This window comes from Streptopelia decaocto (assembly GCF_964273445.1).
Source record: "Streptopelia decaocto genome assembly, chromosome: 2".
In the NCBI taxonomy this organism is placed as follows: domain Eukaryota; kingdom Metazoa; phylum Chordata; class Aves; order Columbiformes; family Columbidae; genus Streptopelia; species Streptopelia decaocto.
In genome coordinates this window covers 132,555,396-132,568,292 of record NC_138655.1, presented here as the reverse complement: position 1 = coordinate 132,568,292, position 12,897 = coordinate 132,555,396, and the positions used below count along the sequence as shown (strand labels likewise).

Genomic DNA, 12,897 nt, shown 5'->3' with positions numbered 1-12,897 from the left:
AAGATACTTCACAGCTGTTGTGGTGACCACTGCAGGAGCCGTGTGGGCTGCGTGACCGATGTGTGTTGCCAGGCCTTGGGAAGCGCCTGTGCAAACACGGGAGCTGCCAGAGTCCCCATGGGGGACCCAAGTCCGGGTGGAAAGCAGGAAGCCTGGCGAGAATTGGGTGAGAACTGGTGGCTGCATTGCGTCCGCTCCGGCCTGTCGTCCTCTTACATCACTCTGTTAATCTATACCAGTAATGATATCGGAGTTTTCCACCTAAAGGTTTTGTTAGCTCGCAGTCTAGCTGCCTGCTGACTTCCCAGGGAGCAGAGTGCTGCTGGCTGTGTGCTGACATGTTTCCTCTCCAGCAGAAGCTCAAGGGCAGCTCTTCCTCCGTGTTGTTCAAATCCGGTAATATGCTTTTAGCATGACTCCTTGGCTTGTTGCTGAAAGAAGAGGAAAACCCTCTTTAGGTTTGCATCCGAAGCCTGGAACTGTAACAGTGAGAGGATGAAAATGCCTAGTAACATTGCTGAATGAAAAAGACCCAATAAAGCCTTTTAATGTCCTGGATATCCCACTTCTTCAGGGAAAAAATATTGATCTTATATGTGGGTTGGGATTTTTCCTTCAAAGAAAGTCTCCCCATCATGCTTTATTGTATTTGACTTTGTGATGAGTGTTCCTGTCTTGCATGATGTCTGAGCAAGGGAAAGAGATGGAAATAAATCCTGCCAAGCATCTGTTCCTGTGAAAGCTGGTGGTGCTGTGTTGGTGGTGCTCTGGCAGCTCTCTCCAGCACCTTGTCAATCAAATGCCATCGGCGAGTCCCTGCAGCAGCAGCAGCAGCATCCCGTGGAGCAGTGATGCTGGAGCCCACTGGTGGGCTGCACACAGGGTCTCTGCCTGCCCATTCTTACAGTGCCCTGTGGACAGAGAGCCATTAAAATCTTGGCAGAGAATTGTAGTGAACAGTTTTTTGTTTATGTTTTTTCTTTTTAATGTTGTCTGGCATTGATTTCCCTCTCTCCATAAATAACTAGGACAGTGAGGTTTCACTGCTGTGAAGCAACTGTTCTTGAATTTGTGAATGTGTTAATGTTTGAAGAATCTTAGATGATTCTGAGACTTCAGTTAAAAGAAGTGTAAAATGATGCTTAGAAAAATCGTGTTGGTTTGGATAAAGGTTTCAGTGTTTTTTTGTTGTGTTGTTTTGTTTCAATTTGAGCAATACATTTCCAAGAACAAATGTTTCCAGTATTTTAGCTTGCTAGAAACTTCAGCCTTACCAAGGCTTTCAATAATTTAGGAGTTGATCATTTTGAGAACTTCCCTGTGGTATAGATAAAAGGCTACGTTTTTCTGACTTGTTAAGCAAGCTCAAGCTCGGCAAAGCTCTGAAGTAACTGTTACTTCATCTGTTGCTTGTTTTGTAAATTAATTTTATTAATTAATACTGTTACCATTTGAATTAGTTGTGTGAGAAGTATTGGTCAATTATAGAAACTGCTATATCATATATGTCTAGATCTAATCTACAAGTGTAGAAGACCCCTAGTTTTATTTTAGCTGTTTAGGGTCTTTAGCATGTAAATGAGAAGCAACTGTAGAGAAAACTGAACTTGTGGACTTCAAGCAGTTTCAGGAGAATGTACCAAATCAACAACCTCATATTTTTTAAGTATGAATCTGTTTTGTAGAAGCCCGTTGACAAGAGTGGGAATGAAATTTGGGAAACTGTTCTGTCATGCATTTTTTTATTTTTCTGATGAATTTTGTAGATACGAGTTTGTTACCGTCAGGCTTAGACATTTTCAGGTTTGTGTGGAAAATGAGCCTGTTCTGGAGTGTGTTGCCTGGTTCTGTACTGCTGTCTGACATCTCCCGCTTGGGTCACCCTGCTTATAAAATAAAAGGTATTCAGGTATGGATATTTGAACACGAGTTGTTTACAAGAGGTTTTCTGGATCCCAAAGGAGACTCAAGAGTGAAGTATCTATTGCCGAGCCTCTCCCATCTTCTGTAGAATGGTGGAATCTGCGAACGGAGTGTGCTGAGGAGCTATCATTTCCACACCTCTTGCTTTCTTTCCCGCTGGCTATTCCTACAAATCGTGTAGGATGTTGGGCTGCAAGATCTAAGTTTGACTGGTGGTTTAGCTTTTCTTTTTGAGGCTATTTCCTTCTTACCCATCCTTAGGATGTTTACTTCTCTGAAACCAGTATTACTTCTCTAGCCGGCATTTCAAAATTTGCCTTTGACCTACCCAGATCCTGTACCTTTCAAAATGGAGAATATATGTAATAGTTCAAGGTCTTTTATGATTTCAAGGCTTTCTGGCTACGTGACACCTGAGAGGCAGGCTGCACAGCAATACAATCAAATGTACTGTGCAAGTTTATATGCTGCCACCTTAAATTTACGATTTTCAGCCATCATTTCTGTGCTGTTGGTGGTGTGTTTTTGCTTTAAAAAACAAACAAACAAACAAAACTTTTTAAATTGCATTCACTTTTGTAGATTTTAAACCACAGACACCTGTTGTGGTGGCAACAGCACTTCAAAATCTGATTTACAGTACCTGGTGTCATTTGCAGTATAGGTGCATCCTGGGCTGTCGTACAGATCACTGGGTTGGTTTTGCGCAGGCTCGCGCTGCGGTTTCGTGATGAAAGTGCCGGTGCTCTCCCTGGGCCAGTGCTTGAGGGAGCTCCTCATAAAGCCTGACTCTCTCTCCAGCAGATTAGAGCACGGTGCATTAAAGTTAAATATAGAAGGCGGCAGATCCTGTGTTCCCAGTAATTAACTATTCAAAAGTCTCTTCTGTTTTCCTGAACCTGTGTAGTCATTAAATCTGCCAGTAGTGATGAGTCTTGCTGTAACTGCTTGCTTTTTTTTTTTTTTTTTTAATCTTGTTCCCAGCTGTTTTAGAGGGCATATTCACAGGGAACAGTTGTAAAATCTGATAGTCAAGCTTCATGTGTGTGCAACACTTCTCGCAGTTTAAAAAGACACTGTATCAAAGGAAAGTAGAAGTCTAGCACTAGAAATCTAGCATATGCATTTATATATTTCATAGCAACTATGAAACTGTACCAGTATGACTGAGTTGAGTGTCAGGTGTCATTCATTTTGTTGTCTTCCTCCCATGAAGGAGATGGGCAGTGTTGATCCCAGCCCGATGGCATGTTTGTGCTCTGAAAGAGCTGTGACAAGAGGGTTAATTCTTACCTGCTGTGTGGCTTGCTTGACACTTTGTTTTTGAACCTTAGGGGCTCCTTCTGCAATCTATTGAAATTAACATTTTTTAAACCCAGAACAAGGAGTAAGGTATCAGCATCAGGTGTAAATACAGTCAGAAAAACCTCGGCGAATGTTATATTTTATAGATCAGTCTCTTACAAATAACCGAAGGCCAGAAAGACAAACCAGATAAATATGTCACATCTAGCTGGTCACTGGCTAGAGGCTGGGCTGTTGCTTATCCCTGTTGACTGCTAAATTATCTGCCTAATTAATTTTAAAAGCACCTCCTGTTCCTCTGCCACTGAGACAGCTCAGTGGGGGAAGGAGGCTTTTGAGCTCTGCTCGGATGGGAGGCTTGGATCCTACAGCGCTTGGCTTGCCATTTTTAACTCTCTTTGCAGATGGACAAACCATTTTTCCAGAAGGCTATTTAGTGTTGCGTTTTTTTTTAAACGCTTCTTGGTCTGTTAAAACCATAGCTTTAAATCTCAGTTTAACTGCTTGTTGCATCTTTCTATTTTTGATGACTTGCAGGAAGCAAAACCGGTCTTGACTCTTGAACTTTAGTGGCTATTTCCAGTGCATGTGGGCAGTTTCTGATTGCAGATAAATAGTAGACCTTGACTAGAAAGCAGTGGTTTGCCAAGTTAAACATTTGAAATGCTGCAAAAGTGGCTGGATAGTGATGCTGCAGCTAGAAGAGGTATTCTGCTGGATGGGAACATACTGGGTAGCTAGAGCATTGTTAACAGGGTTGTTAAATGAACTTGCAGGGCCAGAGAGAGCATTAACTTGGATAGTAATGTGTGGTCGGCATCTTTCTAGCCACAGAGCTTGAGTTTCCCTTATGCTAGGAAGAAGTGTTGGTAAATGTGTGTACTTTTAAACTAGACCTTCCGAGTCCGCAGTGAAGAAATACAAATAATACACATTTTTGCAAAACTAAAGTTATTAGAAGAACGTGCCCAAAGGACAAAGCTTCTTCCATGGTAAGACTATTCTGGATGAGCAAATTGTATGTAACAGTGACCTAAAGACCTTCAGGTTGTGAAATAGGTGGCCTGCAAGTCCCAGCACTGGCACTTGCTGTTGGCAGGACAGGGAATGACCCGTGATGATTCCCACGTGCTGCAAAGCTTCTTGTATTCGCTGCTGTTTGCATTCAGCTGTTTGCTTAGCTGCTCATTGCACAAGCTGCGTCTCGTGTGATTAAACTGATTATATGCAAAGCTGAAAAATAGTTTTGTTTTCTTTAGATAAAATGGCATTAATATGTGATAACTTCCCAAATTTTTTAATGTTGCATGTTGAGATTCACTGTTAAGATCTGAAGTAATATAAGCCCAGCATTTTTTACTGTTTTTGTTACATGATGTGCTGTGTATGTCTTCAACTGTGTATTTATACACAAAATTGATGTGGGGAGGTATGGTTATCATTTGTTATTTTTACAACACGTACATGTTTTTAAGAACTAGAAGTTACTATGATATAGTAATGCTCGGAAGAAACATTTGATTGGGATTTGATGGTGAAAACATTGTGGTTAGACCCTAGTAGTTAATGTCTTCAGCAGGATGGCCTGTAGCCCTGAGGGTCTGTCTGATGATGGTGAGACCCGTGCTGTGCCCAGCCCCACCAGGATGGTGCCAGTCCTGTGTCCTGGGGGCTTCTGTGCCCCCGAGCATCCCCATGAGATGCTGCTGCATCTCTGCTGTACCCCTGCCCAGCAGAAAGGACAGAAGCGCCTTCACGTTCCTGCCCCAGTTTGAGCCTTCAGGATTTTGTACAGGGAGGCTAAGAGCCAGGTTTTGAGAGAAGCACATCTCATCACAGTTATTCTTGGGATCATAGTGCTCTTCGTCTTGTAAGAGAATGTGATTTATTCTTTGAGTATACATCAAGAATTTTCATGTGTTGGGATTTTACTACACTGAATGTTTATTTTGCCTTTAAGTTAAACTGTTGTCTGTAAATGCCATAGTAAAAATATACTTTTCTCTTTTTATTTTTCTTTCCCTCTCCAGAAATTTTATGAATAAGAATCAGAAGCCGGTGCTAACAGGCCAGCGGTTCAAAACTAGGAAGAGGGGTAGGTTATGTTACATTTTTTACTTTATTTTCCTCTTTGTTAAAAGTACTAGCAACAGGGCAGGTGGAATAACTGAAAGTTCAATAGGATTAAGGTTTATCTCCTCTTCAGCCATGTTAAGAGTACAGATGATAATTTTAACTATGCTATGAATTTTGTTATTTTTTCTAGGTATCTTAGGACTTTCATAAAATTTGAGTTTATTAGATATTAAGTCTTGTAGAAACCTCAGTTAAAAATCAGATTCTAACAGAGTTTATAGTATATCTACACATGAGGAAGAAAACTTGTAAGATGTTTGTTTCGGATGTTTTGTAAAATGTTCCTTTCAACTAAAAAAAAGCAAAATAGGAACTTCTATTTAAAGGTTGCATAAAGAAAAATATCTGGCCTTCTTTTTTTAAAATTTTTGGTTTTTATTACTTTGACTCAAATCTATGCCATATCTATAAATGAACTTTTCACATGTAAAAAGGAATGCTCTCACCTTCTGTCTCCGTGAGATAGACAGATCATCTCACTGGCCCTGCTTTCTGTAACAATAGAGGTCAGAAGGCTTCTTTTTCGTAAATATCATTTCTGCTTCGTTAGTGTAGGTTTTTTCTTTGTTGTTAAAATAAAACAATTACCATTGCATAAGTCCAATTTTATTAATTGCGATATTTATTTTTCTGTAAACATGGACAACACTCTATGTACAATATTGTGTCAATTTTTAAAGAAAGCAAAGTAGTGCTAATTATATCAATCATTCACATATTCTGTACAGTGAGTATCATTCTCAGATGTTTGTTCATACTGTACACAGCGTGCTTTTGTCATGGTTTAGAGAGCAAAAAATATTTTTAATAAATGATTGCCTGGTTTGTGGAAAGAAGGCTTAGATATTTTGCTGTTTCAACAGCAGATGATTAGAGCACAAATAAATGGGGTTTCTGTCTGTCATGTAACAAACTTTTTCCATCTTGACTTTCTGATGAAAATCTAACACCTGGTCTTAACTTGCTGTAAAAGAAATTTGAGCATTTTCTCAGTGTGGATGAAACAAAAAGACTTCACAGCCTTTCCCAGAAAATTATGAATTCTGTCACGAGTCTAAGCAGCTGAGTGCATGTCTTGAAATCTAGAATGGTCACGAAGTTTGGATGAGAATTGCAAAATAGTTTGTTTTCAGCCATATTAAAAACCAGTGCCAGCTTTCTTCCACCTTTCCTCCCTTGCACACATCGCTTCCTCTGTTTGACTGATGTGGTCTCTTGAATTGCAAACGTGCTTTCCATGAATCACATACAACATTTGCAGGTATAACTAATTAAAAAAATTAACCTATATTGTTTGTAATTAATTGTCGCAATGCTCCAGTAATTAGTGGGATTAACTTTGTGTTGGCATGGTCCAGAACATTGTGCAGTAGGAGCTGTGTGCTGCATTAACTAGCAACAGCACAGATGGAACTAGAGGAGTAGAATTAATGATCCCTAAAGAGAAACCTCTGTCAGATCAACCAGTAAAAGCAATCGGATATACATCCTGCTGGATTGATCCAATGTGTGATTCAATCTATGTTGATCAGTTATGGTACATACTTTTTGCTAAAATTATCCTAGAAAATATTCTCTCATAAAGATTTCCTTTTCAGACCATGTATTGCAATGTATTTGGCATAATGGGTCCTAATACTGATTTGGTCTTTGGCTCCCTATTTAATAAAAGTAATAGTTAGAATAAATAAAGAGCTTGTATTTGTAATTCTGTGCCTGTCTATGAATTTCTGTCACAGTGATGGGAAGTGACACTAGATGCTCTTTGACTACATGGAAAAAGGAAAAGACTCAGTGGGGTGTTGTTTTCTTTTTTTTGAGAGAGATTACTTCAATGAGGTTGGGGATATTAAATGGCTTTAGTATAGAAATTTTAACGTGAAGGCATTTCTTTATGTGCTTAAAGCATAAAATCTCTTCTTCAAAAATTGCAGAATTCTGGTTGCCTTAACGTTTGAGGATCCTGCTTAGAAATATTGTAGATACCTGTTATCTTTCTAGAGGCAGAGGGCTTGAGGAAGAGAAATGGCTTCCTAGAATGTTCATTCCCTTCTGTGTGTATATGTATTTTCTTTTTGTATCGTAGCAGTGTCACGGACTTAAACTAGAAGATACTGCTAGTTTTTGTACATCAAGGAGTCACAAAACGTCACGCAGGTAGAATGGAGGGCAGTGGCTGTGGTCTGGCCATGACATTTCAGTCCTCGGAGACTGTTTTGTTGTGTGTACCAGGTAGAGAGCAGGATCTGAAATTTGCAGATCTGTGGGGAGTCTAAGAAAAATAATTCTCTATATGAACTCTGTCACTGGTCAGCTAGCTGCAACTAATCTCTGAATTTGAACAATTTTTGAGCTTTCAGAGAGCAAAAAAAGGAAATAGAGATTTTTTTATTATTATTATTATTATTATTTAAAGTTTGGCAGTGTACTTAGTGTCTAAAATAATTTTTGGAGAGAACTATGAAGGAGAAGCTTGTAATTCCTACTCTTTCCAGCTTCATTAATTGACCTAATAAAAGGTACAAACCTTGCCTCCAGCATATATAGCATCAGGCATTAAAATGGCTTTTAAAAGATTTGAAGGAAGAAAAATGATGTTGTAAAGGGAAGCACCTTCCAAGGGAAGGAGACATCTCACAGTTCCATGTCGAGTTTTTAGCGATCTGGGCAAAGAAAATAGTTTTGTTCATTCTTAGTATAGTCTCTGTACCTGTTGAATACTACGTTTTGCTGAGGATCAGCGGTAGTTTGCATCTGGCTGGGATTTGTGCTTATGGTGCAGATACGTGGAATGTGGATTGTATTGACTGCGCTGTACTTGCATGCATGCAAGTTGATGTCCTTGTGTCTTCTGAAATAGAACAGCAGAAATGCCAGTAGATAATAAGGAAAATGTATGTATCCAGACAGCTGACAAATACCTGCAGGGCAAAAAGCTTCCCGAAGCATTAACAGGAACAAACAGTGCATATTGTTTAAAGTAAGCTGACAGGCAATAGCCGAGACCCAGTTTGTTCCCATGGTATAGATAACATACAGTTAATATTCGCTAAAAAACTGGTGCTGAAAAGTAAATGTCAGTTTAAAAAAGAAGCTAAGCAAAATGAGGCATGTTACTTTCAGGAAGAAAATTATCTAGTAAGAAGTCAATATTAACACCTCTACATTAACTTGAAGTAAGAAGAGGGGCCAAAAAGGGCATCTCATTTTTATTCCACGGAAATATAGTTGTGGGCCTCCTGCTGAGGAGTTAATGTTTATTTGTAAGGAGGGGTGTATAAATGTACTTTGTGATTTCCTTAGACGCAAAAGAAAGGAAATAAAGATCTGGGAACATGATGAAAATGAAAAGCTGTGTATAGCACTGCTGCATTGGATATTGTATGAGTCGCATCTGCAAGGTACACCTGCCTCCGTTAGCCTGTGATTGAAACTGTGCTTGTTCAGTAATTATGTACTTGACAGCTCAACATACTGTCACCACTTCTGATGATGGCTTCTTACTCACCCCGTTGTACTACATCAGCATATTCCTCTTCAGTACATTAGCTTGGTAGGAAAATGTTCCAGTGAAATTATAAACCATTTTTCATGCAATGAGTTTACCTCCTCTTCCTGTGTAAATTTTTAGATTGTGATAGACAAGAAAATAGTAGGGTACTCCAGATGAGAGGAGAATTTCTGGGGCGCGAGAAGAAGCTGTTTAAAATAGCTAAGAAATATTAATCATGGTGTTTGTTTGTATTAAGCACTGTGTACCCATGATACCAAGCATATAACACTTTTCAGTTTAGATGTGGGCATTGTACATTTTTAGACAAAATATAGTTGAAAAAGTAAAATAGGATTAGTTTTTTAAGACAGAACTCTGTCTTCTTACTAGTTAATGAGTCATCAGGCTTTTATTTTTTTATCCTGCAAATAATACGTATTTTTTTGGTAACCCAAAAGAGAATAATTACGCTCAGATACTTGTTTATGGGTGGAGCTGTGTTTCTGGTTTGCAAATAAAACTGCCTGAAGTGCACATACTTGTTTTTTTGGAGGTTAGTTGGTTTGTTGCTTGTTTCAGGTTGTTGTAGTGAGCTGAGAGAGGAGCTGAGCATGGCGGGAGAAGCTGGGTTGGCACTGTGATGGTGTGCATCACTTTGGGGCGAGCTGTGTTTGGGAACCAGTGCTTTCCTCAGTGTGTACCTGGGTACCCACGTTGTTGAGTAATCCTCAGCTTTGGTCTGAGGAGGTCAGCTTCAGGGGATGGGTCAGCAAGCTGCTTGGAGACGAGTGATAGAGTCAACAAGGCACTAACAACTAGGCATAGCAGGGAATTTCTGGAAAATAAGGTGATGCCTCATTTTTCCGGTATCTCTGAGTGCTTGACAGCCGTGGAGCTGCTGTTGGCTCCTTGGAATCACCAGTTAACTAGTCCATTGAGTGGCCTGGACACTGAGTGGGGAGGCACTGCTTGTGCTTTCCAGATAAAATGGTTGTGGAGTAAGGGGTTGTGTTGGAAGAAGGAGAGAATGGGCAAGTGATGCTCTGAAGAAGGTAGAATGAGTGCACTCCAGGTACGCCCAAGAACAACAAGAGAGAAATGTGTCTATATTAGAAATAATAAAACTGATAAAATTTGGCATTGTGTGTAAAATAATTGTTCAATTGCCTTAAGGCTATTGTGGCAGGAGAAAAGAGATTGGGAGGAGAAAGGCTAGGAGACAACAAAGTCATTTGGGGGTTGCTTTTGGTTAACGTTTGTGATAAAAAGCTGTCCTGTGAGTTGCAGGAAAAGGAAACCTGCAGCCAGAACGTCTTCTCCCAAAAAGCCTGGGGCAGCTGGTGCGTTTCAGACTGCATTCGCACATGTTTAGAGAGGAATTTTACCAATCCTCATTCGTCTTAGTAACTCAAAATCTCTGCATTTGTCTTCTGGATAATAGTATGTGCAGGTTTTTAAGAACTTGTGTCAACATTTGTGTTAGCAGGTGATAACAAACTAGTTTTGGTTTTCAAGTGTCACGGAACAACTCACAGTTCTGTTTCTGAAGTTGAAAGTTATTTTGATGCTAACAAGCTTTCATATGTGTCCTTATATAAAGCCAGGACTTGTTAAGAAACTTCAAGTGTCTGTGGTGAGCTGTTAAGAGCCTAGAAGGAGCAGCAGCAGGAGGTGGGGGTAAATCTGCCCAGATTTATCTGGAGGTTGCAGTTATTATACATCTGTTGTGACTAAAGGCCTTGACATAGGGATGTTGTCTGGGGGTCAGACTGTGCCTTGATTGAGTTCAGCCAGGGACAGCTGTAGAAAATGCAGTGTGACTGCTGTATTTGCGTTCTTTGTGCTGCTTAGGTCTGTGAATATGAAAGATAAATTCTTGGTTACACTATCTTGCCTGGTCCTAAATGTTTATGCAAAAACTATCTTTACGGCTACCCTGATCTCATCTTCTCCTGAAGTCTTGCCTTTTTAAAAACATTTTAGAAAAGAAAAATATCAATAAATGAAAAATGGAGTGTTCCTACAGTGGGATTATGTGCACATAACTGACATTCCCTTTATTCTGCTATCAGATTTAGCAATGCATGATGATACACACATTCAATAATACGTTTAACAAGAAAAGTAAGAGTATGAAATTTGAAAACAATTTCAATAGTTGCTTTTCCTCCCCTTTATTTATTCCCATATGTTTGTGTGTGTTTTGGTATTGGGGGGGGGGGGGTGAGGAGGAGAGGAGGCGAGGGTAAACACTGCAAAATTGACAGAGACAATACAAGCCAAACAAAAAAACTTTGGGTGTGAATGGTAAGAATATGTTTATGTGCCATGGTCATTTCAGTTGCTGGCTGGTACAAGATTTTAACAGGAAATTTAAAAATGGACTCTCTCTCCTTTTCCTTCTCCTTTATCTCTGTTTCAGATGAAAAGGAGAAATTTGAACCCACAGTCTTCAGGGATACGATTGTCCAAGGCCTCAATGAAGCTGGGAGTGACCTGGAGGCTATAGCCAAGTTTCTGGATGCAACAGGCTCCCGGCTTGATTATCGCCGCTATGCCGACACACTCTTTGATATTTTGGTAGCTGGCAGCATGCTAGGTAACCTGCAGTGTACCTGATCCAGAATTTTGATGATCAGCCTTGCTTCTTTTTAGATACTGTCTTCCTTTGGAAAGTGGAAATTCTAAACTGTATTACAATTTCACTTATCTAGATGCTTCTTGCATCTCATATCATCGTGTTGTTTATTGTTTGTAGTGCAGTAATACCTGGGGGCTTGGTTGTGTGAGGTGTTTTGCAAATATCACAACAAATGGATACTGCTCTGAGAAGCCTTCAGTCTGAGCTGAAATAGCATATAAATGCAACAGCAAACAAAAAATGAGACACACTAACTTGGGGAAACAGGAATTTGTTAGCATAAAAAAGTATAATATAACTCTCCAGGTTATTAGCTGTTGCAAAGCTTGCTTTCTATATGTTGCAACAAAGGTTAGCTAGAGAGAAGTGAAGGATAACAAGGAGTGCTTTGTGCATGTTCATGTGCTGTTGCTTGAGCAAAAACATACCTTTCACCTTCCTCTGTGTTTTGAATAAGTTGGCTTTTTTTTACGGATCACATTGGTTTGATTCCTGCTTCCTGCTCTTTAGTATGTAAGAAGAAAATATGTTTTTGTAAAACTTGAGGTAATGCAGGAAGCAGAAGCCAGTGGAAATATCTAGGAAAAAAGCTCTCAACAAAATAAGCCAGGAGAAAACTTTGGCAGCAGTGTTCGGAATGTTTACACAGGCCTGGTAAGCATTAGAGGGGAAGTCCTCAAATTAGTAAGAGAGTGCTAATACTCTTCTCTTTGGAAAGGATTTATTTTATTGTGGTGCTTAAAGCAGTAATTAAAATATGTGTGAGGGTTATGGTTCAACCCATACTTATTTGATCACACTCAGTGCTCTCAAAACCAGCTGATATTCAAAATCTCTCAGTCCTGTGAGGTCTATGTGATCTAAGGAGCAGCATATCAGCCAGCCTGTCCCTTTTGTCAGATAACACCACAGCCTCGCACAGCTCGGGCTCTCTGTTCCCCCCTCTCCCCTGCTAGCTCTTACCCTTGCCTTCTGCCTCAGTGATACTAACACAAGATTTATTAAATGTTACAATTATAGAATATATTCTAAAGAGAGAAATCGTTTCTTGCTTTTTTTTTTTTCTTTCTTTCTTTCTTTTAGCTCCTGGAGGCACACGTATTGATGACAATGACAAGACCAAGATGACCAACCACTGTGTATTTTTTGCAGATGAAGATCATGATGCCATCCGAAATTATGCTCAGGTCAGTAAAGGCATGGTTGATTACTGTTTTCCATTTATGGAAGGACTACAATGGAACATCTGCAGACTGTCTAGGTGGCAGTAGGCTGGTTACAGGGCAATTGAAAATCCAGTTAACCAGTGATCTGCCCTAACCTCTAAATTTTAGGTAAGAAAATAGGATGTCTAAGATAATCTGATCACAGCTAGCAATGCTTTATTTTACAGAAAGCG

At 39.7% G+C, this 12,897-nt stretch overlaps 1 protein-coding gene across 1 annotated transcript in view; it reads left to right on the top strand.

The window, feature by feature from the left end:
• Nucleotides 1-12,897, top strand: part of BZW2 (basic leucine zipper and W2 domains 2) — a 56,401-nt gene that overhangs the window by 14,658 nt on the left and 28,846 nt on the right. The window contains exons 2-4 of the mRNA XM_082044245.1: nucleotides 5,259-5,323; nucleotides 11,280-11,456; nucleotides 12,582-12,685. Of these exons, the coding sequence (XP_081900371.1) occupies nucleotides 5,266-5,323; nucleotides 11,280-11,456; nucleotides 12,582-12,685 (339 nt within the window). The 5' untranslated portion in view covers nucleotides 5,259-5,265. The remainder of the gene's footprint in view (nucleotides 1-5,258; nucleotides 5,324-11,279; nucleotides 11,457-12,581; nucleotides 12,686-12,897) is intronic.